The sequence below is a fragment of the Rhinopithecus bieti genome, unplaced genomic scaffold (assembly GCF_001698545.2).
Source record: "Rhinopithecus bieti isolate Rb0 unplaced genomic scaffold, ASM169854v2 scaffold_38981, whole genome shotgun sequence".
NCBI lineage: Eukaryota > Metazoa > Chordata > Mammalia > Primates > Cercopithecidae > Rhinopithecus > Rhinopithecus bieti.
The window spans coordinates 635,698-663,538 of NW_016819573.1; the positions used below are offsets into that span (position 1 = coordinate 635,698).

The 27,841-nt window shown below is 47.1% G+C and overlaps 1 protein-coding gene across 1 annotated transcript; it reads left to right on the top strand.

Annotated features, from left to right (window-relative positions):
* On the top strand, window positions 1-27,841 carry MANBAL (mannosidase beta like). Its single transcript, XM_017859126.1, has 3 exons — window positions 1-49; window positions 12,177-12,382; window positions 26,896-27,841. Exons 2-3 carry the CDS (start codon window positions 12,233-12,235, stop codon window positions 27,001-27,003), a joined length of 258 nt encoding a protein of 85 aa, XP_017714615.1. The 5' UTR covers window positions 1-49; window positions 12,177-12,232; the 3' UTR covers window positions 27,004-27,841.

Sequence of the window (27,841 nt, forward strand, 5' to 3'; positions counted from 1 at the left end):
CAGGGTCGCGGGGAACTACTTCCGGGGGAGCAGCGCGGCGGCGCGGCAGGTGAGTGTAGTGGCCTCGCGGCGGGGCGGGAAGCGAGAGAGAGCTGTGCTTGGCTCAGCGGTCTGGCTTTTCCGGCCGGCGTGTTCCCAGCGGCGCCGCTCGGCGGGCCAGGCTGTCGCTCCGCTCAGGGCCTGAATAAGTTCCCGCGGCGGTCGTTCAAAAGTTACTTCCGGAGGGGAGTTTGAGCCCCCCCGGTAGGCGGAGGGCCTCGCCTGGTGCAGCCCTGCGCTGTCGTGCGGAGGCTGGACCAGAACCCAGGGCTCCTCATGGCCTGGTCCGGGCCTTTCCTTCCACGGGTGGAGCAGTAGGAGAACCCTGAGCTCCAGAGTGAGTCTGGTCAGGGTTGGAATCCATATGGCTGTGTTACCGTGGGCAAGTCACGGTTCTTCTCTGGCCCTCAGTTTCGTCCTCTAAAACGGACATACGCTCTTGTACTGCTGGTAAAGCGAGGTGGTGAATGTAAAGCCCTTAGTAGGTGCACAGTGCATGTTTGTTGGACGAATTCATTTTAAGAGAAGCGAGAAATGAATATAAGAAACACTTTTAAAATGGTGACAACACATTTAGATTAATAATTATATTTTGCAGGGCATCTGCACACCAGTTTCAGCCCACTGGCTACCAGTGTGACTTTGCCCAGAGAAGTGGCTTAGCTTTGCATTCTAATCTAGTTTTGCGCAGTTCTTAGGAATTTGTTATAATGGGACGGGCCAGGCTATACAGCCCATTGCCATAAAGCGGTAACTTACTTTCTTTTTTTTTTTTTTTTTTGAGACGGAGTCTCGGGCCTCTGTCGCCCAGGCTGGAGTGCAGTGGCCGGATCCTCAGCTCACTCAAGCCTGCCTCCCGGGTTTACGCCATTCTCCTGCCTCAGCCTCCCGGAGTAGCTGGGACTACAGGGCGCCGCCACCTCCCCGGCTCGTCGCTCGTTTTTTGTATTTTTTAGTAGAAAGACGGGGTTGTCACTGTGTTAGCCAGGATGGTCTCGACTCCTGACTCGTGATCGCGCCCGTCTCGCCTCCCAAAGTGCTGGGATTACAGGCTTGAGCCCCACCGCGCACCGCCCTTACTTTCTTTTTTTTTTTTTTTTTTTTTTTTGCAGACGGAGTCTCGCTCTGTCACCCAGGCTGGAGTGCTGTGGCCGGACCCGGGTTCACGCCATTCTCCTGTCTCAGCCTCCCGAGTAGCTGGGACTACAGGCGCCGCCACGTCGCCCGGCTAGTTTTTTGTAGTTTTAGTAGAGACGGGGTTTCACCGTGTTAGCCAGGATGGTCTCGATCTCCTGACCTCGTGATCCGCCCGTCTCGGCCTCCCAAAGTGCTGGGATTACAGGCTTGAGCCACCGCGCCCGGCCCTTACTTTCTTTTTTAAAAAAGCCATTCTATGTATTTATTTAGAGACGGAATCCCTCTGTCACCCACGCTGAAGGGCAGTGGCGGGATCTCGGCTCGCTACAACCTCCGCTTCTTGGATTCAAGCGATTCTCCTGCCTCAGCTTCCTGAGTAGCTGGGATTACAGACGTGTGCCACCACGTGTGGCTAATTTTTGTAGAGAAAGGGTTTCACCATGTTGGCCAGACTGGTCTCAAACTCCCGACCTCAGGTGATCCACCCGCCTCGGCCTCCCAAAGTGTTGGGATTACAGGTGGGAGCCACCACACACAGCTTTTTTTTCTTTTTAATTAAAAAGAAAAAAAAGTTCAAATAGAGATGGAGTCTCACTATGTTGCCCAGGCTGGTCTCGAACTTCGGAGGCAAGATATCCTCTCTCCTGGATCTCCCAAAGTGTTTGGGATTACCAACGTGAGCCACTGTGCCCGGCCTAAAACAGTAGCTTCTGGCACTGGTTTCTACTCCCCAGTCTGTTTTCAGTTGAATTTCAGTTGAATTTTCACAACAGAATTTAAAGTTACTTCATTAGAAGCCAAGAATGGCCTACTAGCACAGTACACAACGTTGGGAGATGGTAAGGCCTGTGGCAGTTGTGAAATCTGAGTTTTTCAGTCTTAAGAGAAGATTTAGTATTTGCTAAGTCTTGAGCTCACTTGTCTCAGTGGTTATTTGTTTTGAAATGTTGACCCATTCTTTTTTTCCCCAGTAACATTTTTGTTTTAGAATAATTTTAGATTTACAAAGTTATCGCAAAGATACTTCAGTGAGTGCCCATGTAGCCTACATTTCCCCTATTATTAACATCTTACATGTTGTCACAATTACTGAACCAATATTGATACATTATTATTAACTCTAATCTGTACTTTATTCATATTTCCTTAGTTTTCCCTAATGTCATTTTCTGTCCCAGTATTATCCAGGGCACCCTATTACATTTAGTCATCGTATCTCCTTAGGCTCCTCTTCTCTGTTTCCTTCCTAAAACTTTCCTTGTTTTAGATGAACTTGAGGGTTTTGAAAATAGTACTGACTGGTCAGATATTTTGCAGAAGGACCTTTAATTAGGATTTGCCTGTTTTTGACATGAGTAAGATCAGGGTAGTAGGTTTTGGGGGAGGAGGACCACTGATAGGGTTTGGCTGTGTCCCCACCCAAATCTCATCTTGAATTGTAACTTCCATAATCCCCACATTTGAGAGGGACCTGATGGGAGGTCATTGAATCATGGGGGTGGGTTTTTCCCATGCCATTCTCCTGATAGGAAGTCTCAGGAGATCTGATGGTTTTATAAAGGGCAGTTCCCCTGCACACGCTTTCTTGCCTGCCGTCACGTAAGACGTGCCTTTGTCTCCCCTTTACCTCCCCTTTGCCTTTCGCCTTGATTGTGAGACCTCCCCAGCCATGTGGAACTGTTTGAGTCCATTAAACCTCTTTTTCTTTATTAATTACCCAGTCTCGGGTATTTCTTCAAAGTAGTATGAAAATGGACTAATCCAACCACAGAGGTAAAGTGCTGTTCTCATCACATCATATCAAGGGTACATACTATCGTTATGAGTTATCATTGTTGACATCTGTTAACTTGGGCCACCTGGCTTGAGGTAGTAGTCAGGCTTTTCCAGTGTAGAGTTACTTTTCCTCCCGCACTTTCCGCACTGTACTTTTCGAGAAAGTCATTATGTACAGCACACATTTAAGGAGTATGAAATTATGCCCTATGCTTAAAGGCAGAATATTATGCAAATTATTTGGAGTTCTTCTCTGTGGGAAATTTGTCTGTTCCCCTATTTATTTTTTGCTTACAGCCATTTATTTGTATCGGTGTGAACTCATGGATTTGTTTTGTTTTGTTTTGTTTTGAGACAGCCTGTTGCCCAGGCTGGAGTGCAGTAGTGCAATCTTGGCACACTGCAACCTCCACCTCCTGGGTTCAAGCGATTCTCCTGCCTCAGCCTCCTGAGTAGCTGGGATTACAGGCACCCACCACCATGGCTGGCTAATTTTTGTATTTTTAGTAGAGTTTCACTATGTTGGCTAGGCTGATCTTGAACTCCTGACCTCAGGTGATCCACCTGCCTTGGCCTCCCGAACTGCTGGGATTACAGGCGTGAGCCACCACACCTGGCCTGAACTCATGGATGTTTATTTTATACTTTGGACCAGAATCCAGTGCTACTTTATTTTGTTGCTCAAATTGTTCCTCCATTGGCCATTGGGAGCTCTTCCACTTGGCTCCTGTATCCCTTTGACATATCCTCCTCTATGTGTTTTGCTTTGTTTTGTTTTGTTGAGCACCTTCTTTCTATTCCAGACTCATCTAGTATGTTTCTGCCCCAGTCCTAGAATGAGCCATTTCCCAAGGAGCCCTGGCTTCTTTTATTGAATGGCCCCGAAAACAAGATCTGGGCTCTAGGTACGCTCAGTGCTTCTCAGTGTCCTTGCTTCTAGGCCTTCGCAGTGGACAGAGCAAGAGACATATGTATAGGTGCCCAGATGTAGAAGTATTTCCATATGTAACCACCTGTATCTATGTTCAGCTAAACATAACTGATGTCCAGCTCTTATCATGCCACGTGGATTGTTCTAGCTCAATAGTCCCCAACCTTTTTGGCACCAGGGACCGGTTTTGTGGAAGACAATTTTTCCACAGACTTGGGGGTGGGGATGGTTTTGGGATGATTCAAGTGCATTACATTTATTGTGTACTTTATTTCTGTTACTATTACATTGTAATATATAATGGAATGACCATACAACTCACCATAATGTAGAATCAGTGGGAGCCCTGAGCTTGTTTTCCTACAGTTAGACAGTCCCATCTGGGGGTGATGGGAGACAGTGACAGATCATCAGGCATTAGATTCTCATAAGGAGCACTCAGCCTAGATCCCTCACATGTGCAGTTCACAGTAGGGTTCGTGTTTCTATGAGAATCTGATGCAGCCGCTGATCTGATAGGAGGTGGAGCTCAGACAGTAATGTGAGTGATGGGGAGCAGCTGTAAATACAGATGAAGCTTTGCTTGCTCACCTGCCGCTCACCTCCTGCTGTGCGGCCTGGTTCCTGACAGGCCATGGACTGGTACTGGTCTGTGGCCTGGGGCTTGGGGACCCCTGTTCTAGCTTCCTTTTCTTGCTTATCTGTAACCTCCCACTCCACCTGTGACGAACCCGACTCCCACCATTCACCATACATTTACTTAATTGTTCATCTTAGCATATATCATGGTTTTAGAATTGCTCCCCCTGTATCCCCTGTGGGAAACAACTTATCAGCTAGAGTACAGTGTGTATATGCAGTTCCTTTTGCCTTCAGTCTTACAGGCTCCACTCATGTTCAAAGTTACTTAGGTCAGCACCCTATTCCCTGCCACCCTTTCAGTGAAGTTGTTTAATACATTTAGATTCAAAATGTCACATTCTGCATTCCATCCTGGAACACCCTGACTTCATGCGGTGTGTGTGTGTGTTGGTGTGTTTTAAAAAGCAGGTCTCACTATGTTGCACAAGCTGGTCTCAAACTCCCGGGCTCAAGCAGTCTTCCTGCCTTGGCCTCTCACAGTTCTGGGATTATGGGTGTGAGCCACTGCCACGGCCTTCCTATGTGTTTGTAAAAATATTTGCATACATTAAAAAGTTTACTCTTTGTGCTGTCAAGTTTTTTGGGTTTTGACAAATGCTTAATATTTTGTATTCCTAATTATGGTGTCATACAGGATAGTTTCCCCTCCTTCAGGGATTATTTTTAACTTCTTTCAGATTTCACCTCAGCATTCCTGTTGGTTTTCTCCAAAATATATCTATAAGCTGAGAATTTACCACCTCCATAGCTACCACCCTGGTACAAGTGTGTCTTTTGACTATTAAAGTAGCCTCTTCACTGGTCTCCTTGCTTTCAGTCTTGTTCCCTACAGTCTATTGTCAACAAAACAGCCAGAGGCATCATTTTGAAATGTCAGACCATGTGATTTCTTTGCTAAGAACCTTCCAGTAGCTCCCTTTTCACTCAGAGAATGGCCAGAGTCCTCATAACGGCCTGCAGCTTGCTTACTTGACTGTTCTTGATCATGACACTTATTCCTGCCTCAGAAACTTGGCCCTTGCTGTCCCTCCATCCTGGGATATTCTGGCAGATGTTTAAATGACTTATTCCTTTGCTTTCTTTTTTCCTCTGTTGAAATGTCACCTTCACAGAGAGGCCCTTCCCCGACCACTTCATATTAAATATACCCTCTTCCTCCTTCCTGTATGTATTGTAATACTCACCCCGACATTGCATGTGTATGTGTGTGAGTACTTCCAGTTGAATGGAAACTCCATGGCAAGGAAGGACTAGACCAGTGCCTGGCACATAGTAGATTCACAGTAAATATTTGTCCAATGAATTAATGTCTTCTGTCACCACTGTCTGGCACTCAGGGGTGAACTTTGTAGTGTCCAGTAACCTCATGAAATTATTTGCCTCGTTCAGTAATAAATGATTAGGCACCTTTTGTTAAATTCTGATAGGGGTATGAAAGTCTCCCGGTGTATGAAAACCTCTACCCGTAAGCAAGTCTGGAGCAGGACAAGGCTAGAGGCCAGGAGAGCAGCTCTGCCCTGACTCACCAGTAGAGTCTAGGGAAACCTTGTGGCCTCTCAGCTCCTACTTGTTGTTAAATGATGACGCTGTTGGTTGAGTCATCTGCTCTTGCTTTCAAGGTGGGAAACAGAGGCATAGGCTTAGTCATTTACCACATATTTACGAGTCAGGACCTGGCATAAACTCAAGATATACCCAAGATCCCTGCTGTTCAAGAGATTACAATGGATCAAGTAGAAAACAGTAGATTCCAGTGTAATATTTCTCAAACAATAAGAAATAACATTCTAAAATTTGGTCCAGCACATACATGCTCAGATGTAGATGGGTATTTAAAAAGCTTCAGCATATAATACCGGCCCTTAATGTGATACTCTCTGATATTTCCTATTGTTATTTACCTACTTAAATAAAGTGCTGCCTAATAAAAGAAAAAATGCTGGTTGCAGCCCCCTAAATGGTTTTCGTGGCTCACTAATGGGCCACAGCCTGCAGTTTGAAAACAATTGACATAGTGGGTAAGAGCCCTGGCTCTGGAGAAACTGGCCCCTTTGAATCTTGCCTTTGCCACTTATCAGCCAGGTTATCCCTGGGTAGGTCACATAACCTCTCCAAGCCTTGGTTTCCTCATCCTCATTAGTAATACCACCTCCCAGCGTGGTGGCGAAGTGCATGAGTTGCTGCCTGTAAAGTGCTGTTCGCAACACCTGGCCATTCATTTGCCGACTGCTGCTGCTGCTGGAACAATGGCCGGGGAACAAAGCCTGTCACGGTGAGTTGAAGGGGTAAATGTCTCCTAGTTGAGATCTGCAGGATGAATAAGACTTGTTTGACTTCGGTCATCAGGAAAGAAAACTCAGAAATACTGGCAGGAGAGCTGGGAAGTAAAGCACAGAGGTGCAGAGAGAACTAGATGAGAGCTGTACGGCACACACAGTATGTGTAGAGCAGTTTGTTTTCCAGAACCTTTTCACAACCAGCCTCCTATTATACCTGTGCTGTCCAGTAGGGAACCTTTGGCCACATGTGGCTTTTTTATTGTTAATTAGTTAAATAAAATTAAAAATTTAGTTTCTCTGTAACTGCATTTAAGTTTTCAGTAGCCGCGTGTGGCTGGTGGCTACCATCTGAAGAACACAAATACAGAGCGTTTCCATCACTGCAGAAAGCTTTATTGGACAGTGTGTCATTATACCCTAACAAAAGCCTTGTGAAGGAAGTAGGTAGGGCGTAGATTTTTCTTAGATACTTTATTGTTTCATAACAGTCCAAAAAATTAAAACTCATGACTTATTCACCTTAACAGCAACTATTTATATTTCTGTGGCCTCTTTTGATCTTTGGCCCATGAAATCAGCGTATAGATGGTTCCAATCATAGTGTTTATACAATTGCTTTTTTTTTTTCAATTAATGTTACTTTGCAAAGACTTTCCACTGAGCTGATCCACAATGTTTATGTTTGCCATGTTAGTGAAGAGGGATTATACGGTGATGCACCCTCACTGGGTTAACTGCTTCCTGATTGCTGGACGCTGGGTTGCTTCCTGTTTTTCGGTATTATGACTAGTGCTGCCATGAACTTTTTTCTACCTGAAGGCTTTTTCTTCTTTTGAATTGTTTCCTTACTATAAATTCTAGGAAGTAAGTTATTCAGTCAAAGGATATAATCACTATTATGGCTCTTGTTATATTTTGTCTAATTGCCATTTTTTTTTAAAGACCTAAATGTTATTATAGGTAGTATTGTTGCTTGGCTCATGAGAACATCCAGTCTGCAGAGGTCAAGAGATTATTAGCCCAAAGTGTAGCTACTTGCAGATAGAGCCGCGGCTTTTGTCCTCTGCTTCCCGACTCTTGCCTTATCTTTCTATTGTACCACTCCAAACATTTATTATCACAATGTTGCTGTTAGTAGTAACACTAGTGAATCCGGGTATTTATAAGCTCATAAAGCTTGTTACAGCTTTAAGCAAAAAGCTTGGGGCCAAGGACATTTTAAAAAATGCACACTTTATGAGGTGCAACTGCGGAGAAATGAGAACGCATTCTTAAGCGTTGGTATTCACGTAGTGGTGCTGGTAGAGGCTGTTACATTTCTTTCAGTGAAGCTGTTCTTGCAGCCGCTTTGGAATTTACTTCAGGGCCAGTTTATGAGCCACCCCAAGTAATCTGCTTGGAGTCTGAGCATCATACCTTGTATTTGACCAAAAATGGTATTCCTGAGCTCAGTGCCACCTGATTCACTGCACTTGGAACCAGATGATGTTGGGCTCTTTCCAGAAGTGAAATCCTTCCTGGGAGGATGAAGATCTGCCAGCTCTGAGGATTCTGGAAAAAAAAAAAAGAGCCTCAAGCTTTGAAGGCCATTTCCATGGTAGACAGACTGATGTGAAAAGTGGCCATCCTGTTGCCCCAGGCACATGACCTTCCGAAGTGACCAGGTTGAAAGGGAAGCAATACTTGTGTGTGAGTCCGGCTCTGTTTACTTACGAAGGTCGTTTTTATTATTCTTCGGTTACTTCATGTTGGAAACATGGTGCAAAGCAGTGAAGCAGCAGAGCCAAGGTGGAGACAGGCCTTTTTGTTTTCAGATGGAGTTTCACTCTTGTTGCCCAGGCTGGAGTGCAATGGCGTGATCTCAGCTCACTGCAACCTCCGTCTCCCGGGTTCAGGCGATTCTCCTGCCTCAGCCTCCCAAGTAGCTGGGATTACAGGCACCTGCCACCATGCCCGGCTAATTTTTTTTTTTTTTTTTTTTTTCCCGGCTAATTTTTTTGTATTTTTAGTAGAGATGGGATTTCTCCATGTTGGTCAGGCTGGTCTCAAACTCCTGATCTCAGGTGATCCGCCCGCCTCAGCCTCCCAAAGTGCTGGGATTACAGGCGTGAGCCACCGCGCCCCGCGAGGCAGGTCTTTAGGATTGTCTCTACCCCAGGGCTTCCCCATGGAAATATATAAGCTATGTATAATTTTACATTTTCCAGTAGCCACATTTAAAAAGCAAAAAGGGACAATGCCTGTAATCCCAACACTTTGGGAGGCTCAGGCAGGAGGATTGATTGAGCCTAAGAGTTTAAGGCTACAGTGAGCTATGTTTGTGCCATTGTACTCCAGCCTGGGTGACAGAGTGAGACCCTGTCTCTAAATAAATAAATAAATAAATGGGTAAAAAGAAACAGATTTTTTAAAAATTGTGACAAAATATATGTAACAAATTTACCATTTTAACCATTCTTAAGTTTAAGATTCAGTGGTATTTGCAGTGTTGTATAACCATCATCACTGTCTATTTCTATAACTTTTTCATCTTTGCAAACTGAAACTCTGTACCCACTAAACAATAACCTCCGTTTCCCTTCCCTCCAGTCCTTGGTAACCTCAATTCTACTTTCTGTCTCTGAATTTGCCTGTTCTGGGTACCTCATATAAGAGGATTCATATAATATGTGTTCTTTTGTGTCTAGCTTATTTCATATATATTTATTCAAAGTTCATAATGTTTTCAAGGTTCATTCATGTTGTAGCATGTATCAGAATTACATTTCCTTTATGGCTGAGTAATATTCCATTGTATGTATATACTACGTTTTGTTTATCCATTTGTCTGTTTATGGACTCTTAGTTGTTTCCATCTTTTGGCTATTGTGAATAATGGTGCTATGAACATTAGTATCTTGAGTCCTTGCTTTCAATTCAATTTTTTTTTTTTTAAACAGGGTCTCTCACCCTGTCACTCAGGGTGGAGTGCAGTGACGCAATCATGACTCACTGGCTCACTGCAGCCTCGACCTCCCAGCTGAAGCAATTCTCCTGCCTCAGCCTTCCAAGTAGCTGGGACTACAGGTGTGCACCACCATGTCTGGCTAATTTTTAAATTTTTTATAGCGACAGGTTCCCACTCTGTTGCCCAGGCTGGTTTTGAACTCCTGGGCTCAAGTGATGCATTTGCCTTGGCCTGTCAAAGTGTTGGACTTACAGACGTAAGCCACCATGCCCAGCCAATTGTTTTTTACGTGTATTTTTTGGTGTCATGGTGGGATGGGGGCAGGGTCTCGCTCTGCCACTCAGGCTGGAGTGCAGTGGCATGATCACGGCTCACTGCCTTGAGCTCCTGGGCTCAAGTGATCCTGCCACCTCAGCCTCTGGAGTAGCTGGGAATACAGGAGTGAGCCACCACTCCTGGCTAATTTATTATTTTTTTTGTAGAGATGGGGGTCTCGCTATGTTGTCCAGGCTGGTCTCGAACTCCTGAGCTCAAGTGATCTGCTCACTGTGGCTTCCCAAAGTGCTGGGATTACAGGTGTGAGCCACTGCAGTCATTTCAACATGTAATCAATATGAAAACATTATGAATGAGATAGATTACATTCTTATTTTCATACTAAGTCTTTAAAAATGAGTGTCTAATTAGCATCTCAATTCAAACTCACTGCGTTTCAAGTCGTAATAGTCATGTGTGGCTCATGGCCACCATATTGGATAGCTCAGACTTAGCAAAACATTGCATTGTGGCACAGATCTCTGGAAACACAAAGGGTTTTAGATCCAGATAGGCCTGATTCCAAAGTAAATTTTCCACTTTATCATTGGGATGGGCAGAAGAAAGCCACTGATGGGTGCTGTGGTAGAGGGGGAGCAGTTCAGCCATGCCAGTGGAAGAGGAGGGTGACAGGAAAGGCATGTTGGAGAGATGACACTTGAGCTCAGCCTTAGAGGCAGAGTTGGGGCTTTGTCAAGCAGTCAAAGTGGGAAAGGACATTCTTTGCAGAGTATGCAGCTTGGGCAGAGGCCCAGGATTTTGAAAGAGCCCAGTGCTCTTGGAGAACCACAGCAGTTCTTTCAGTTCGACCAGGATATTAGGAGCGGGGGCCCTGCCGAGAGGAGAGGCTGGAGAGCTGGACTGAGGTGGGACCTTGCACCACTGGCCACCACTGCCCCTGTCATTCACGCCATCAGCAGCTCTTGTCTGGCTAATTGGCAGGGGCCTCCTCCTGGCTCTCCCTGTGTCCACTTTGTCCCTCCCCTTGTTGTCCCTCCTCCATTTAAAAATGGAAGTCAGATCATGTCACTTTTCTGCTCAAAACCCTTCAGTGGCTTTACATTTTACTCAATCAACTTGGAGGTATCAGGGTCCAACCCCATTCATCTCTGATCTTACCTCCTTCCACCCTCCCTCCTGATCACTTCTCTCCCTGTATTGGCCTCATTTCCCCACCCTGGGGCCTCCACACTTGCTTTCTTCCCTGCCTGGAACATGTTTCCCTCGGATACTCAAATGGCTCACTCTCTCACTTCTTATCTCTTCCACTCTATTCCCATCTCTGTTCTTCAGAGAGAGCCTTCTTGTCACAAAATAAAGTGATGCCCTTAAGTTTTTTCCAAAATGCTTATCACTACCTGGCATATCATGTCTCAATGTGTACATTGTCTCCTTCCATCCTGAGCATGTAGGCCCCAAGAAAGCAGGGGTTTGTCTGTTTTGCCCATTCTTCAGTGCTTGGTATTCAAGAAATATTTGTTGAATGGATGACTAGATGAATAAATAAACAACAAAACCTGAAATGTGGCAAGCCTTTAGTAAATGTATGTTGATTTGAGATTTTTGTTGAAGTGCTTCCCTTTGCATTTATTTATTTTTCTCAACTTTATATTTGGAAAACATCAGACGTACAGAAAAGTTGAAAGAATGGTTCAGTGACTAACCATATGTCCCCAGCTTAGATTCAAGAATTGTTAACATTTCACAATTCCTGTATATGTTCTTGGGGGTGTGTGTGTGTGTTTGTTCAAGCTAAAAGTCAGTTACAGGCTGGGTGCGGTGGCTCACGCCTGTAATCCTAGCACTTTGGCAGGCTGAGGCGGGCAGATCACCTGGGGTCAGGAGTTTGAGACCAGCGTGGCCAACATGGTAAAACCCTGTCTCTACTGAAAATACAAAAATCATCCGGATGTGGTGGCCCATACCTGTAATCTCAGCTACTCGGGAGGCCGAGGCAAGAGAATGGCTTGAACCCAGGAGGCCAAAGTTGCAGTGAGCCAAGATCGTGCCATTGCACTCCAGCCTGGGTGACAGAGTGAGACTCTGTCTCAAAAATAAATAAATAAAAGTCAGTTACAGAAATATGACACTGACTCTTTGCATTTACAAGTTGGCTCTGAAGAGTGGTGAGTCAGAAGAGACGTCAGGCAGCCAGCAACTTGGGCCATGGCCTCTGACCTAGACTTCTCACCTCCGGAGGTGCCCGAGCCTACTTTCTTGGAGAACTTGCTACGGTACGGACTCTTCCTGGGAGCCATCTTCCAGCTCATCTGTGTGCTGGCCATCATCGTACCCATTCCCAAGTCCCACGAGGCGGTGAGTGTTTCCTTGGGAGCCTGAGCTTCTCTGAGTGCCAGGCTGGGTTCTGAGTACTAACAGTAGATGCCACCGCAACTAAGATCAGCGGGGTCTACAGTGGGCCTTTTTGATTTAGCGCACCCCTGAATTCCCACCTGGTGGGTTGAACCACATAGTTAATGCTTTATTTGTTCATGTACCCATTAAGGAGATTTTTATTTAGTGCCTACTACATTTCAGACTCTGCTGAAAGATGTAGTGTCTGCACCTGAGGAGCATCTGGTCCTTGGGAGGAAAGCAGATAACAAAAATATACCCCCATGTGCTCCCGTGAGAAGTACAGAGTACATCGAGGGTATATAACAAGGGGGAGAGACCTGATCTTACCCTGGGCTGTGGTCCCTGCCAAGGAGACAGTGTTTAAGCTGAGACTGAAGGAATGAGCAGGCTTGTGCCAGGCGAAGTGGGCAAGGGGCGAGGGCAACATTCCAGGGAGAGGGCATTGCACATGCAAGGGACTCAGAATAAAAGAAGGGGCTAGTTCAAGGAACCGAATGAAGGTGACTGTGGCCAGAGCACAGAGGGGCATGATGAGAGGTGCAGCCAGAGATGTGGGCAGGGGCCAGAGGGTTTTAAGTATGAGAATGATGTGGCCAAATTGGCTTTTTTGTTGTTGTTGACTCTTCCTCTGTAAGTATCTTCATAACTATACGCCCTCCTTCTACCCATTTTCTTGCCCACTCCCATTTGCTCATGGCATTGATTTGTTGGAGAAAGCAGGTTGTCTGTCATGTGGGATACCTACATCCTAGGAATTGGCTATTGCTTCTCTGTGGTGTCATTTAACGTGTTTCTCTGTTCCCTATGTTTCCTATCAACAGGCGTTCTATGTAGAGGCCTGATTCCATTCAAATCAGGTTATTGGGTGTGAATACCTCAGAGCTGGTGCTGTGTACTCCCTACTATGTGGCATTAACAGGCATGTGACGTCTGGCTGCTGCACATTTAGAGATTCTAGGATTGATCAGTGGGTTTAGGTGGTACCAGCTGATGAAAATCCCGTCAGTCTTTCACCTAAGTGATTTTAGCATCCATTGATGGTCGTTGCTTAGATCCATTATTTCCTTCTGCATCTGTTAGCTGGAATTCTTTAACAAAGACCTTTTCCTTATCACCTGTATGATTACTCTGAATTGCTCTTCATAATGAAGAGCAGGAAAAATGCTTGGTTCTTTCCCTTTATTTATCAATTTTCAAAGTTGTGAGTTCAGGCTCTAGCAACCTCCAGTGTTGACCAGTGAAGCTTTGGTTTTCATAGCATTTTGAACATATTTTTTATATATTTGATATGTTTTAGTTTTTTTTTTTTTTGTTTGTTTGTTTTTAGGGCACTTGTCTGCCATTAATTTGTTTTTTATGTTCAGTGGGAGCCCCTTTAAGTTGGTATCTTTGTTCTTTGTCATACTTCATTAGTCTTTGATAGCTTCCTTGCTTCATGGTTCAATAAGATGTCACAGGCTCTTTTTGTGTGTGTGTGTGAGACAGGTTCTTGTCTGTTGCCCAGGCTGTAGTGCAGTGGCACAATCACAGCTCACTGCAACCTCTGCCTCCCAAGTTCAAGCAATTCTCCTGCCTTAGCCTCCCAAGTAGCTGGGACTACAGGTGTGCCACCATGGCTGGCTAGTTTTTGTATTTTTAGTAGAGACGAGGTTTTGCCATGTTGCCCAGGCTGGTCACAAACTCTTGGGCTCAAGCCATCCACTTGCTTTGACCTCCCAAAGTGCTGAAATTATAGGCGTGAGCCACTGTGCCTGGCCCCAGGCTCATTTCCTGCCCCAGTCTTGGAATCAGTCATTTCTCTAAAATGCTCTAGTTCTTTTTAGCTAGAAAATAGTATTTAGAGGACATTAGAAATTCTCGGTGCTACTGAGCTGTGATTGTATCTAGGCCTTTCAATAAACGGAAATAGAAAATAAACAGTTTTTAAGAAATGAAAAAGTTGTGAGTTCATACTAGTATTTCCAATTCAAATGTAAGGTGATAGTGTTTCTATTTATTTGATTTTATACTAGAGTCTCGTATTTCTTTATCTTATGCTGGAAATCTTGTTCTCAATAACATTAACAAAATGATGTGTCTGCTAGAGCCTACTGTATCTGAGGTCCTCAGGACCACCCCAGGTTCAGTGATGCACTAGGGGGACTCTCAGCTGTGGCAGTGAAATGGTACCAGGTGTGGCAGCACAGGGAAAAGGTACATGGGGCAGAGACTGGAGGAAACAGGCACAGGCGTCTGCGTGCTCTCCCATTGGACACCCAGAGGAAGGAGTTGTGGCAATGTGTGTGAAGTGTTATCTAGCAGGGAAGCTCGTTAGAGACTCAGTGCCCACAGCTCTTATTGAGGACTGGTCACAGAAGCACCCTTGGCCTAGCATGTACCAAAATTCCATATTTCCAGAAAGCAAGCAGGTGTTCAGCATGAACCGTATTGTTTACACAGTTTAGGCGTGGTGAGCCACTCTTATCATTTCTGGGAATTGTGAGAACCACCTGGAATCCAAGTTCCCAGATGCCAGTCAAGGGCCAACCTTGCAAGCATGCTTCTCTAAGATTAGCGATGTATATTAACTTTATTCTGCACATCTACAATATACCAGTTACATTTTAAAAATAACTATATATTTACTACTAAGATTCAGAATGAAATTTAAGACTTCTTTGTGGTTCTTTTTTGGCCTTAAAATATGTCTCTGTGGAGATGTAAGGTCAAAGTGCTGTGTTTAGTAACTATTTTTCTCTGTGTAGGTCTCCCTCCCATCATGAGATATAGTTTGGTTAATTTGCTTCAATCTGTTTTGATTTTAGGTATTTTAACATTTTTATTTAATTTGTTTTAATTACATAAAACATTTATATACAATATTTCTCAAAGTCAAAACTATATAACAAGGTATATTCACAGAAGTTTCCTTTAATCTCATTCTCCTCCACCCTGTTCTCTTCCTTCCCACATAGTTAACAGTTGTTATTAGTGTATCTTTTCTTTGTTTCTTTTTGAAAACAGTAACAAATGCATCTATATGTGTGTGGTGTGTACATATATATTTATATTCCCCCATTTGTAGAATAAAAGATAGCATGCTCTGAAACACAGTTTTGCAACTTTCTTTTCTCACTTAACGTACCCAATATGTTCTGGAGATCCTGCTTCTGTAGCTGGGAGGATGATGGGGAATTACTGATACAGTGTGGAACCTGTTGATGCAGTGGGGAACTATGGTGAAGGAACAGGCTTAGGGTGGGTGCAGGGAAGGAACATACCAAGTTCAGTTTTAAACACATGCTTTAACATATCCAGGTGGTTCTGTCAAGAAAGTCGGTGGATTTACAGGTCTCTAGCAGGAGGAGTGCAGAGACTGAGTGTTGACCAGCATGTGGGAGCTGATAAGATGTCATCTGAAGCCATGAGAAGGGACAGGGTCTCCTAAGGAGAGAATATGGAGGGAGATGAGAAGAGGGCCTAGGCCAGAGCCTGGAGGGGCTCCAGCATAAAGGGGACAGGCAGGGGAGGAGCAGCCAGCAAGGGCAGGAAAACCTTGGTGAACATGGACAAGTTTGTGGCCTCTAGGTTGTCTTGTCCATCTGTTATTCTGGTATCTTGAGAAAGAGATCACGATTGGAGTTCTTCCACCCACAATTGTATCACATTTAAAAAAAATCACCCCTGTGCTCTTGGGCTCTGCCCCCACAGATGTGGTGTGCTATTCGGTATTATAAATAACAAACGTGGTTGCTGGTGGTGGCTGATGAGGCCTGCAGAGAGTCCTGAGGGAGGGAGGTGATGAGCCTTCTTGTTTTATAGGCAGAGTTGTGTGGCTGTTTGGAGAGCAGGGAGGCTGCTCACCTCCTGTTGTGCTTGACGCCCTTAGAGGTAAGCCACAGAAGCCTGGGTTAGTTCAGCAAACTTCAGAAAAGGAGCCCCTTTATTGTTCTCTTTAAGGTTTTCAGTGGGATAGTGTGTTAAAGTCTTTTGACGCAGGGAGTTGACAAAGGGTTCAAAAATATGCCACCATACCCCCCACCCACTGCCATTTAGAGGTTAATTTTGGACAACAGCCTCATCTTTTTAAATTTAAATATAGTACATGACATCTCTCATTTTTATTAATCTTGCATTTAGGGAAACAAGGCTCACACAAGTGAATTGTCTTCACAACTGAAGCTTACTGTTTTAACTTTTTTTTTTTAGCTTTTCAATGGATCAGTAGCAAAAAAATACAGTACTGTTAATCTAACTTTTTACTGGCACATCAGGGGAGCAAATGGCCCCAGATTACACGGGGTTCTGTTGCTAGCTCTCTGTGTGTCTCCATAAGGCAGCCTTTCTCACTCCCCAAACTCCTAACTAGATAGAAAGGGAACACAGCATTCTGTGCATAAACAGGATTACAAAGAGAGGGTGAGTGCTGAGACTGTGCTGCTTAGAGATTGTCCCTAATAGTTGAGATTTGGAAGGAGTTTGGAGGGGAAAGAAAGGGGTTTTAATATGGGGATGGTACTTTTAGGGAGAAAGGGAGCCCATGGGAGTGCGGGCAGCTTGTAAGACTCTAGGCAGCCTGAAGGCAGTTGGGAGATACCTGGAAGTGGAGGGTAGCAGGAGGTAGGAGAGGGAGCAGAAGTGAGGGTGGGAGGACCCAGAGAACAGTCTTGCCGTCTTTGCTGTTTTGCTCAGGGCAAAATCTTCCCTCTTGCTTAGCCTATAGAAACAAGGTTTATTAGTGGCTTTTTGGGTCAGAAGATAATATTTTTGGCTCCAGATGATGGGAAAGCCTTTGAAAAGCAAAAGAATGCCTTTCCTGTTGTTCCAGTAAGCCGATTTTTTGCAACTCGCTTATGACTTCGGTACTTCAATACTTAGCAGATTATTTGAAAGCTCTTTTGGGGTTAATCATGGAGGAAAAAAGGGAACACATACAAATGCTTCCCACCCCACCCCCTTCCTTTTCATAGTAGGAGCAAGAATCAGTTCGTAAAATGAAAACCCGTGTCCCTAGAATCGTAAGCCAAATGAAAAGGTTTTCTTATTGGCACCTCGTTAAACTCAGACCTAAAAAAACAAACATTTGTTTGAGCCTGATGGAGGTGTGGGCCACACTTAATCCAAGCATTTTCTTGTAGGCTGGATTCTAAAATAGAAGATAATAGGTCCTAGTACCATTTCCATCTAGTCCAGGTTAGCAGGTAAGTTTCATCTCTTATGCCAAGTCTGATCGATTGCATGGTGGCCGTGGTGAAAAGGATTCTGGGGGCTGTTGCTTTGCTCTGGAGGGAAGAAATTGATCGATGCTATGTGTTCACTGTGAGCTGGGATTAGAGAATGAGAGTGCTGGTCTTTGGACTGGCCAATGATTCTCCACGAGGCTGCACATTAGAACCATCTGGGGAACTTTCAAAGGCCTAGACCTCACCCAGAGATTCTGATTCAGTTGTTCTCTGAAGCCTTGTATCAGTATTTTCTTTTTATTTATGTAGAGACAGGGTCTTGCTCTGTTGCCCAGGCTGAAGTGCAGTGGCATAATCGTAGCTCACTGCAGCCTCGACCTTCTAGACTCAAGTGATCCTCCCTTCCTCTGCCTCCTCGGTAGCTGGGACTACAGGTGTGCTCCACCACACCTGGCTAATTTTTAAATAATTTTTTGTAGAGACGTGGTTTCACTGTGTTGCCCAGGCTGGTCTTGAACTCCTGGGCTCAGGTAATCCTCTCACCTTGGCCTCCCAAAGTGATGGGATTACAGGCATGAGCCAGTGTGCCCGGCTTGGATCAGTATTTTTTTTAACGTGTCCAGGTGATTGTAATATGCAGCCACTGCTCAAGTCTTTAGATGATTTCCCTCAAACAGAAACCAATTTTAGGAGGACAGGATATGTTCAGTTCTTAGATGTGTTGTTTGACATAATAGCAAAATGTTCCATGTGGGAAAGGAAAAGTGAGCAAGAAGTTGGGAAATAGAGACCTGATAATTATTTTATTAACAGAGCATTATGATGTCTGTAATCCCAGCACTTGGGAGGCTGAAGTGGGCGGATCACTTGAGGTCAGGAGTTCAAGACCAGTGTGGCTAATATGGTGAAGCCTTATCTCTACTAACAACACAAAAATTAGGCAGGCGTTGTGGTGCGTGCTTGTAATCCCAGTTGCTAGAGAGGCTGAGGCAGGAGAATCACTTGAATCTGGGAGGTGGAGGTTGCAGTGAGCTGAGATTGCGCCACTGCACTCCAGCCTGGGCGACAGAGCAAGACTCCATCTCAAAAACAAACAAACAAAAGAAACCAAACCAAACAAATATAGCATTATTACTTGAAACCCAAGAATGAGTTGCTAAGTTTTTCAAGGGAAATGAAGATCCAGGAAAGACGTGAACTTGGAGCATACCCAACCTGTTGAAGTAGTTTCCTTGCAATGTAGGTAGACTGAGAAGGTGCAGGTGCTGTCCTAGAACCCAAGAGCAGGAGTGCGGCAGGGCCTCCGGAAGTGGCGGGAAGTGGAACTTACTGCTCATCACCGGCATGCCCTCTGCCTCCCTTCCTGTTCCTCTCCTGCCTTTTACTTTTCTAACTAGGACCCTGCTTCTCTGCTTGCTGGCCCTGTGATGAGATGCAGCACAGCCACTAAACATAACCATGCCTTCCTGCCGGTCTCAGTTCCAGAATCCCCAGGGAAGGAACTGTGGCTGACCCAGCTTGGGACAGCTGTGGCCAGTGTGGGGGAAGGGAGGGTTCTGTGACGTGACCTCTGAGTGGGGATGGGAAGGTCCATTCCCACAGGGAGAGTGCTGGGCAGACAAAGCTGGGATCTCCATTTCTCTCCCTCTCTCAAGTGACAGAGCAGTGGGCAGGGGACCAGGACAGTGTGGCCTGCCTGAAGTCCACCGAGTGGTCCATGGAGATCACATGTGAGACCAGTGCCTTGGGGATGATTGAGGAAAGCCGGCCCAATCTGACGCCACCACTGTGTTCCAGCTTCTCTCCTTCAGAGTTGGGTTTCAGTAGAAGAAAGTTCTCAGTAGGGAGTTCCTGGCTTTCTAGGGAAGTCTCGGGATAGGTTTGAGGGTCTGTGATCCCTGTCAAATTGTGTACAAGAATGTGAGGTTTATATGCCCGGGCACATTTTCTGGGGGAGATGGTCCATAGCCTCTCTACATGGAGTGCAGTGGGAAGTGGGGGGCAGGTTTCTTCTCAAGGTCAGGAGCCTGTCTCCCTCCTCCCCATAACCCTCCTCCAAGCCTCTTTCGGATCGATTTCTACATCGAGTGTTGATTCAGCCAACCCTAACAAAGCATGTGGGTGTTGACTCTGAGTTCAGCAACTTGTGTGGCGGATGGTCAGTCATACACGGTAGTGAATCAGAAACTCTCCTAGCTTCAGCGTTGACAATTCTCATCTGTTCATGTGCTTATGGCACATCTCGTCAGCTCACAGCCAGCTGTCTGCTTCTAGAAGGCAGGTCCTTTCACGTCCATACTGCTATGTTTGTTGATTGCCACCGTCTTATATTAGTGGGGACTCTTCCTGTTGCAAGTTCAGAAACTTAGCTCCAGCAGCTTCTCCGAATGAAAACAGTATTGGCTCTTGGAACTGGGAATTTCAAGGCACAGCTGGATTTAGGGTTTCAAGGGGTCTCCAGGACTCCATCTCTCTCTCTCCTGGCTTTCCTGGGAGTGCTGGCTTCCTTCCTGGGCCCTTGCTCTGTGTTGGGAAAGATGGCTGCAGCAGCAACAGTCAGTGCCCTTATCAGTCAGGACTGACAGGTGAGAAAAGCCATTTTTCTGCCTCTCCTCACCTTCTGAGTCTCATGGAAGGCCTCTCCTTGGCCACATACACCTTGCCCCACAGGTGGGAAACAGGAATGAGTACTGTCTTTGGCCAGGCCACATGTAGCTGCCTACTCTTGCGACCCCAGTGACTGAGAGTCCCCCTGAACCCCATGGGATAGGGAAAGGGCAGGGCCCCCATGGAAAAGAGGTACTGGGAAGACAGATAGCTGATGGCCAGCATTGTGATCTAGTGGAGGACTCACCACAGGTGATGGTGAGAGTGGTGGCTCCCAATGTGATGCCCGTGGCGACTTCACAACCAACCAGAAAGCCCTGCAGTGTTTAGACCCCTGATGATGTTTTGTCTCATCAGGGTGGTGAGCCACCTGCACCTACTGCACCACAGGTGGCTCATTCCTGTGGTGCAGTAGGACAGTGGCCTAGAAGGTCAGGACTCTTCTGGAAAATTTTGCACAAGGGTCTTGATTTTAAATGAGGCCCCTGGTTGCCAGTGAGGCCTGCTGTAAATAAATAACGAACCCCAGGCAAGCATCCACCCATTCTCAGCACCTCAGGTCACAGGCTCACAGAAGCAACTTTGCGTTTCTGCTCTGTGTGGTTTTAAAGCTTGGGAGGAGGTTGCAGTTGAATTGGGAGGCAGGCTGTTTTTTGCTTAATGACCCGTTCTGGGGATATTGCCATGTGGTGGGCAGGATGAGGGTATAAACATGCTCCCACCAGCCTGTGGTCTGGAGATGTGTACCGACCGGTTCTTGGGAGAGACGGCTGGACACACAAGGAGCCACAGAACAGTCAGTGGGGAGGGCTGGCAGAGTTGTGCTGAATTGTGTCTGGAATGAGCTCCCAAAGGCTGTTCTTTCTAATCACAGTTCTCCCTGCCTGCCAAGTGCGTCCTGGACTCCATGTCTCTGTTTGCCTTGTTGAGTCCACATGGATAGCCTCCCCTGCTCTCTGTTTCAGCCAGTCCTATCTTTGCTTAAGGCCACTGCTAGTTTCATCTCTGCGAGGACTTCTCAGCTCCCACCCTGTCTCAGGCCCTCATGGCCCGCTGGGATGGGCAGCACCTTCAGCGTTAGGCAGACTGGTCTGAGTGCTGACCTGCTCTTAGTCTGCCTCCATCATCAGAAAAGGACCTTCCTGCCCAACTCCATTGTTCTTAGAGGGTCTTGCAAGATAAGGTGCAGGAGGGTGCCTGAGTGTAGCAGAATGGTTTTCTTTCCCTGGGCCATTTTCAAGGAAAGAGTGGCCTGTGTAGAATGACATTTTGTCCTGATTTACAGTACTAAATCCACATTGAACTGTAGAGTGGAAATCATAAAATTCAATGCACTTTTCTTGCTGGAAGGGATGTGATGTATTGTGGCACAGATTCGATTATTCGAATCTGATGAATAGCAGCAATTTTCTGGCCTGGTAAGCGCTGCAGAGCTGCTTCATTATTGATGGGGCCTTTGTCCACAGAGGACGCCTCCGCGGACCCAGGAGCCTCCTGGCCGCGGGAGTTTTTTATATGTGACAGTGCAATTGCTGAGGAAACTTGAGGCTTGCTTCAGAGGAAGCGCAGTGCTCCCAGATTTAAAGGAGGGGCTGTCGGCTTTGTAGTCTGCCATCTTTGTGGCTGGTATTGGCAGCGTACATTTGAGGAGAAATGAAAAGGCAGCCCTTCATTCAGAGTCATTCTTGTCAGTGAAGAACTTGGAGCTACAGGCCCTGTGTGGCCGCCAGGACTCCAGGGCCCAGGTCATGTGGGTCACGGCCGCCTTTGCTTCCCTGCAGCTTGCATGGGGCTGTCACCTGGCCTCAGGGAGCCTGAGTGGCCTTGCCAGTGGAGTGTGGCTCGTGGTGGCTGGCTCACCAGGGCAATGGAGAGGCTCGGGGAGCATCCACACACACACCCGCTAAGTGTGCGTTCTCCTCTTCATTCCCCATGGGCACAGTGCCCACATGTACTGGATGCAGGTAGAGATACAGAGGAGGAAAGGGAGCAGAGTACTGGGAGACACTGGCTGGCCAGTAGCCCAGGGTGACAAGAGTGGGCTGTGCAAGGGGGCCTGCCTGGAGACGGGCCAAGACTGAGCAAGAGGCCCGGAGCCCCTGCCGAGTGTCTTGGAATTTATCTCACACAAAGGGGAACCAGCAAGGTTTTTAAAGGAGGAAACAGACATGATTGGGATTGTTGTTGTCATTGTTTTTTTTATTTGCTTATTTGTTTTTGTTTTGAATGAAACTTTTTTTGAGTTTTGCTCTTGTTGCCCAGGCTGGAGTGCAATGGCACAATCTCGGCTCACGGCAACCTCCACCTCCCGGGTTCAAGCTATTCTCCTACCTCAGCTTCCCGAGTAGCTGGGATTACAGGCATGCACCACCACGCCTGGCTAATTTTGTATTTTTAATAGTGATGGCGTTTCTCCATGTTGGTCAGGCTGGTCTCAAACTCCCGACCTCAGGTGATCCACCCGCCTTGGCCTCCCAAAGTGCTGGGATTACAGACATGAGCCACTGCTCCTGGCCTTTGTCATTGTTTTAGGAAAATTGACTCTGAAAGTAATGTAAAGTAAACTCTGACGAACATGGGGAGGTAGAGGCATGGGCAGGAGAATCTGTGGGAGTCGGATGCAACCAGTGGGGCCGGCAGGGGACCTGGATCTGAGCTGGGCAGTGGAGTGTGTCCAGAGGGGACTGGGGGGTCTAGAGCCCGCTGGAAAGTGGAATGGACAGACCTTGGGGATAGGTTGGATGCTGAGAACTCATAAATGACTTGGAGGTGTCTAGCTTGGATAACTGGGTGCATGACAGCTCTAAAAGCTGAGGTGGGGAAGAGAGGAGGAGGTCTTCGGTGAGGAGGAGACAGGTCAAGCATTCAAATGACTCGATAACTGTAATATGTACACACACCCACAGAAGACTGCCTTCAGCTGTAAAAAATCAAGTGTGATCTGGAGCACAAACCTACTTTTCTGACTCCTGTAGGGACTTTAGTCACAAACAAGGGGTTTTAAGTGACCCATCGACAGATAGTTTCTCAGAGGAGCTGTACTTATCGTTCCAGAGGCACCTTGTGGTTCCGGGGGCTGCTAAACAGAGAGTAGATTTCACAGTTAACTCAGATTCAACGTATTCCTACCCCTGAGGACCCCAGGAAACCTGAGAGAGGCTGGACTGTGTACCCATGAAGAGGTTAGGTTCAAATCTTGGGTCTGCTACTCACCAGCTAAGACCTTAGGCAAGTCATATGACCTAAGTGTCTGTTCCTTTGTTTATAAATTGGGCCTCATTATGGCACTTTGTGAGGCCTTCATGTCCAGACACATAACACAGGGCCTGGCATATTATAAACAATAAATAATTAGCAGCTGTTGTGGCTCTTGTTATTTTTTAGAGAGGGAGTCTCACTCTGTTGCCCAGGCTGGAGTGTAGTAGCTATTTATAGACACAGTCATAGCACACTATAGCCTCAAACTCTTGGGCTTCAGTGATCCTCCTGTCTCAACCTCTCAAGTAGGTATGTGCCACCACGCCCAGCTGTTGTTGTTATTATTGGCAGCTATGCTTAGGCATACTTTAGGCCAGGGTATGTATATTGGGTTTTGAGTCTGTTCATATCCTCTGTGATCATGGAAAAGTGAGGCCTAGTTTTAAGTGCTATATTTTCATGGGAATAAACAAGAATGAAGTTCTCATGGTTACTGGGCTGTTCTTTCATTTCATTCATTCATTCATTCATTCACTCATTTATTCATTCAGCAACAGTTGAAGCTATCCCAAAGTGCTCATGGGCTAATAGGGGCTAACATGAAAACATGTAACTATGGGGAAATAATAGTGGCATTATGGGCTGGGCACAGTGGCTCGCACCTGTAATCCCAGTACTGTGGGAGGCTGAGGCGGTTGGATCATTTGAGGTCAGGAGTTCGAGACCAGCTTGGCCAACGTGACAAAACCCCATCTCTACTTAAAATATAAAAAATTAGCTGCGTGTGGTGGCGGGTGCCTGTAATTCTAGCTACTCAGGAGACTGAGGCAGGAGAATCGCTTGAACCTGGGAGGTGGAGGTTACAATGAACTAAGATCGAGCCACTGCACTCCAGCCTGGGCAAAAGAGTGAGACCCTGTCTTAAAAAAAATAGTGGCATTATAAAGTTCCTGGGTGCCTAGGGGCTCGAGGAAGGAGGAGGGGCTGCCCCCAGCTGGAGGGAGGAGCAGGGAAGGAAGGCTAGACAGTGAGTAGGAGTGTATCCATGGACAGGCCCAAACAATGGGAGCAGTTTGCCAGGTGGCCAAGGAAACAGGTATTCCTGTTGATGAAGGTGACCAGCGGAAGTTCTGGGGCCTGACTCAGTGTGGGGGATAAAGAGGAGCCCAGGTGAGGCTGGAGAAGCGGTCTCCTTAGATGCCATTCCACAGAGAGCCACTGGAAGCTTTCAGGTAGAAGGTGCAGTGGCCAGAACTGCACTTTAGAATAGTTCCTTTGGTGGGTGCATGAGGAATGGACAGAGACAGCAGGCACTTTGCTTAGCAGTGGGCAGAACTGAATGGGGAATTGGATGATGGAGAGAGCAGCAGAATCAAGAGGTAGAGAGGGTCATGTCAGCAGGACATGGTGACCCACTGGACAGTGGGGAGCAGAGAGAGGGTGAGGTCACCGGGTCTCTGGTTGCTCCACCAGTGGGAGGAGGGCTGGGCCTTCTGGGGTCAGGGACAGTTCAGTTGGAGGTGACTTGTCCTGATCGTCTGGCAGACAGCTGGATCAAGGGAGAGGTCTGGGAGGTGCCAGAAGGGTTGAGGCTCCAGAGAGAGGGCCTGTGGAGTGAGGGAGGCACTCGGGTGGCAACTGGGTCTTACTCTCTCTGTGGTCTCTGAACTGAGCCCCATTGAAACTGGAGGAGCCCCCAGCCTTGAACTCAGAAGGCAGACTCCTTCCTAGAGATCCAGGCAGGCCTTGCAAATTTTGTTTTGTTTTGTTTTGTTTTGGCCAAGTTACATAAACAGAGTAGGGGACCTTCAGATCATTTTGACTTTTGGTGGGAGGAGGCTCAGCAGGCCAAGGGAATCCAGCGCTGCAGTGAGAGGCTGGGGAGGGGAAGCCCTTCGGTTATCTTGGGACAATCACTCCTTGGGGGCCTGAGACCTGGCTGGCTCTTCATATCTGGTTATCTCGCCCAGGCGGGAGACAGTGTTGGCTGATAGGAGGGAGCTGACAGGCCTCTGGATCGGGTCCGAGGCAGGGACTGCCCTCCCCTGCATGGGCCCTCCTCTTCTGTGGGGGTAGGCTGAGGCTTGGGCCATGGGCCAATGGGGCAAGCAAGGAAGGTCAGGGAGTATAGTGAGCTAGAAGCCGGGTTGGGAAATGAAACACAGAGGGGTTTTTCCTCATCTGGAAGTATCCCCACTCCCAGGAATCTTAGTCTGCTTCGTATTTTCCTATTTCTCATCAAGAACACGGGCACTGAGAAACATTTCCCAATCAGTGCTGGGGGCGGCGGGGTGTGGGGGCATGGTCGGCACCTGAAAAGGGGCAGCGCCTCCTAGCCCATCGCTGCCACGAGGGAGTGCAGGGCCAGTGTCACTGGACAGTTAGTTTCAAGAGAATCTAGGAATCCAGATTTAATGGGAAATCTCCCAATTGGCTTAAGTTTTTAAATAAACACTGCAGGCCAAATGAAGTCTGTGGCCTGGACAAGGCCTGTGGGCTGTGGTTGGCGTTCTCTGGGCTAGCCCGGCCTCTCTGACGTCCGTCCTTTCTGGCCACGGCACACTGCGAGTTATCACTCAGAGGAGGAGAGGACACTAGACAGGAGCACATGGAGCCTGTTCCAGATTCTTCTCTGACATGAGCCTGAGTGGCCTGGGCCAAGCTGTGTCCCTTCCCTGGAGTCTACCTTCCTTATCAGCACAGTAAAGGCCAGGGCTGGATCTGTGGGTTTGAACCTTTTATTCCTTAGCAGCAGAACTTTGTTTCATTTAAATCTTACAAGGGACAAATCAGTGTATGAAATAGATTGAAAATCAGAGCTGCTCCTGTCGCCAGGGGAGTCTGGAATTCTGCCCCAAGGCTGCCTCTGCCCTCCCCCACAGAGGCACCTCTGCCAGGTTCTGCAGAACACAGTGTGGGACTGCGCACCTGCTGGCGGGCTCTCTGTACCCCTCCCAGCCCTGGCATTCTGCGGGTTGAATGGGAGGACAAGAATGGCAGCCAGAGGAGGGCAAGCCACAGCGAGTCTGCCCCACAGCCAGCTCCTCGCCCACATTTTGCCCAGTCCTGACACGGGATGATCGGCCAGCCACTGGATGCAACTGGCACTTCCTGGGTGCTTTCCACATAGTTTTGCCTCCTCACGTCAGTCCTGTAAGGCGGGCGTGGCTATTTCCATTTCACAGGTGAGTAAACCAAGACACAGAAAGGGGAAGTGAGTTTCCCACAAGGTCAGTTGGCTGGAAAGGGAAGGATCCCAGGTTCCGCCTGGGCATCTGAGACCCCACAAGCTGCCCCCTCCCCGTGGGGCCTCCTTTATTCTTCACTGAGAGCCACGATACTCCCGGGGCAGTCCCACATATATGTGGGTGCTAGGTCCCAGGAATGACGATTTCCATCTCTTGTGTTTCTGTGGCATGCTTCTTTGCTTTCAGATGTGATCTCCTTTTGCTGGCATCAGGCTTGATCCATCTAAGCAGGACTCTCCTTTTTATCACCTCACAGGAGGCTGAACCGTCTGAGCCCAGAAGTGCTGAGGTGACGAGGAAGCCCAAGGCTGCTGTTCCTTCTGTGAACAAGAGGCCCAAGAGAGAGACTAAGAAGAAGCGGTAGAAGAGGAGGCCCGAGGAGCCGGGCAGGCAGGGAGAGGGTCTTGGGGACAGCCCTCCTGGGAATCTACATCCTGTTCCCCCCCATCCCAGGCTCAGGGTCTGAGGAGGCTGTGATGCCCTCTGACCACAGAGATCTAGACAGTCATGACAGTCCCCAGGCTCCAGCTCGGCAATCCATCACTTCCTCTTCCTTCTGCTTTTGTGACGGTTTAGAGTCAAGGGGACTGAAGCTATGAGCATAGACTGTATTAGGTTTGTTCAGAAGCCAGTTCAGCTCACAGAGTCACATTTTCTTATTTAGTCATGTGTCCATCCTCGAGTCGCCCCCTTCTTGTGGGTTTACACTACATTTTGGAGTCGTTATCTAATGCTGACAAGTACACCCTCTCCCATTATTTGTGTACTGCAAACCTCCTGCTAATCAGTCACTTTTGTTGGTGCTGTGTAGACAGAGCCAGGCCTCACCTGTTTGTTTAGGCCAAGATGCCATGGCTATGCAACGTTAGTGATCCCACTAGCTGTGACAGCCAGGCCCAGAAAATGCCTGGCGTGAGAGCCAGCAGACGGCTAGGCCAGGGTAGGCAGTGCCTGCTTCTGCTCCATCAGGTGCAGGGTATTTGGCTGAAGGTGTGCATATTTCCTGGGCACAAACTTCCTGAGCCTCTGAAATGGGAGGCTCATCAATTTCAGACCAACCTCTTTTCAACCCATCATAGCACGTTCAAGGTGTGCCTTTTACTTCTACTTGTACATCCCCCATCCCTTCAATTCTTTCATTCCCTGACCAGTGAGAGAGTTCCTGGGGGAAGTGTGAATAAACTGACATGCAAGCTTCAGAA

What these genes read in the sequence shown, in the direction of transcription:
- MANBAL (XM_017859126.1), top strand. Translation starts at nt 12,233, where the DNA reads ATGGCCTCTGACCTAGACTTCTCACCTCCGGAGGTGCCCGAGCCTACT. An exon ending in TTCCCAAGTCCCACGAGGCG is followed by an intron (nt 12,383 to 26,895) that starts GTGAGTGTTTCC and finishes ATCACCTCACAG; the next exon opens with GAGGCTGAACCGTCTGAGCC.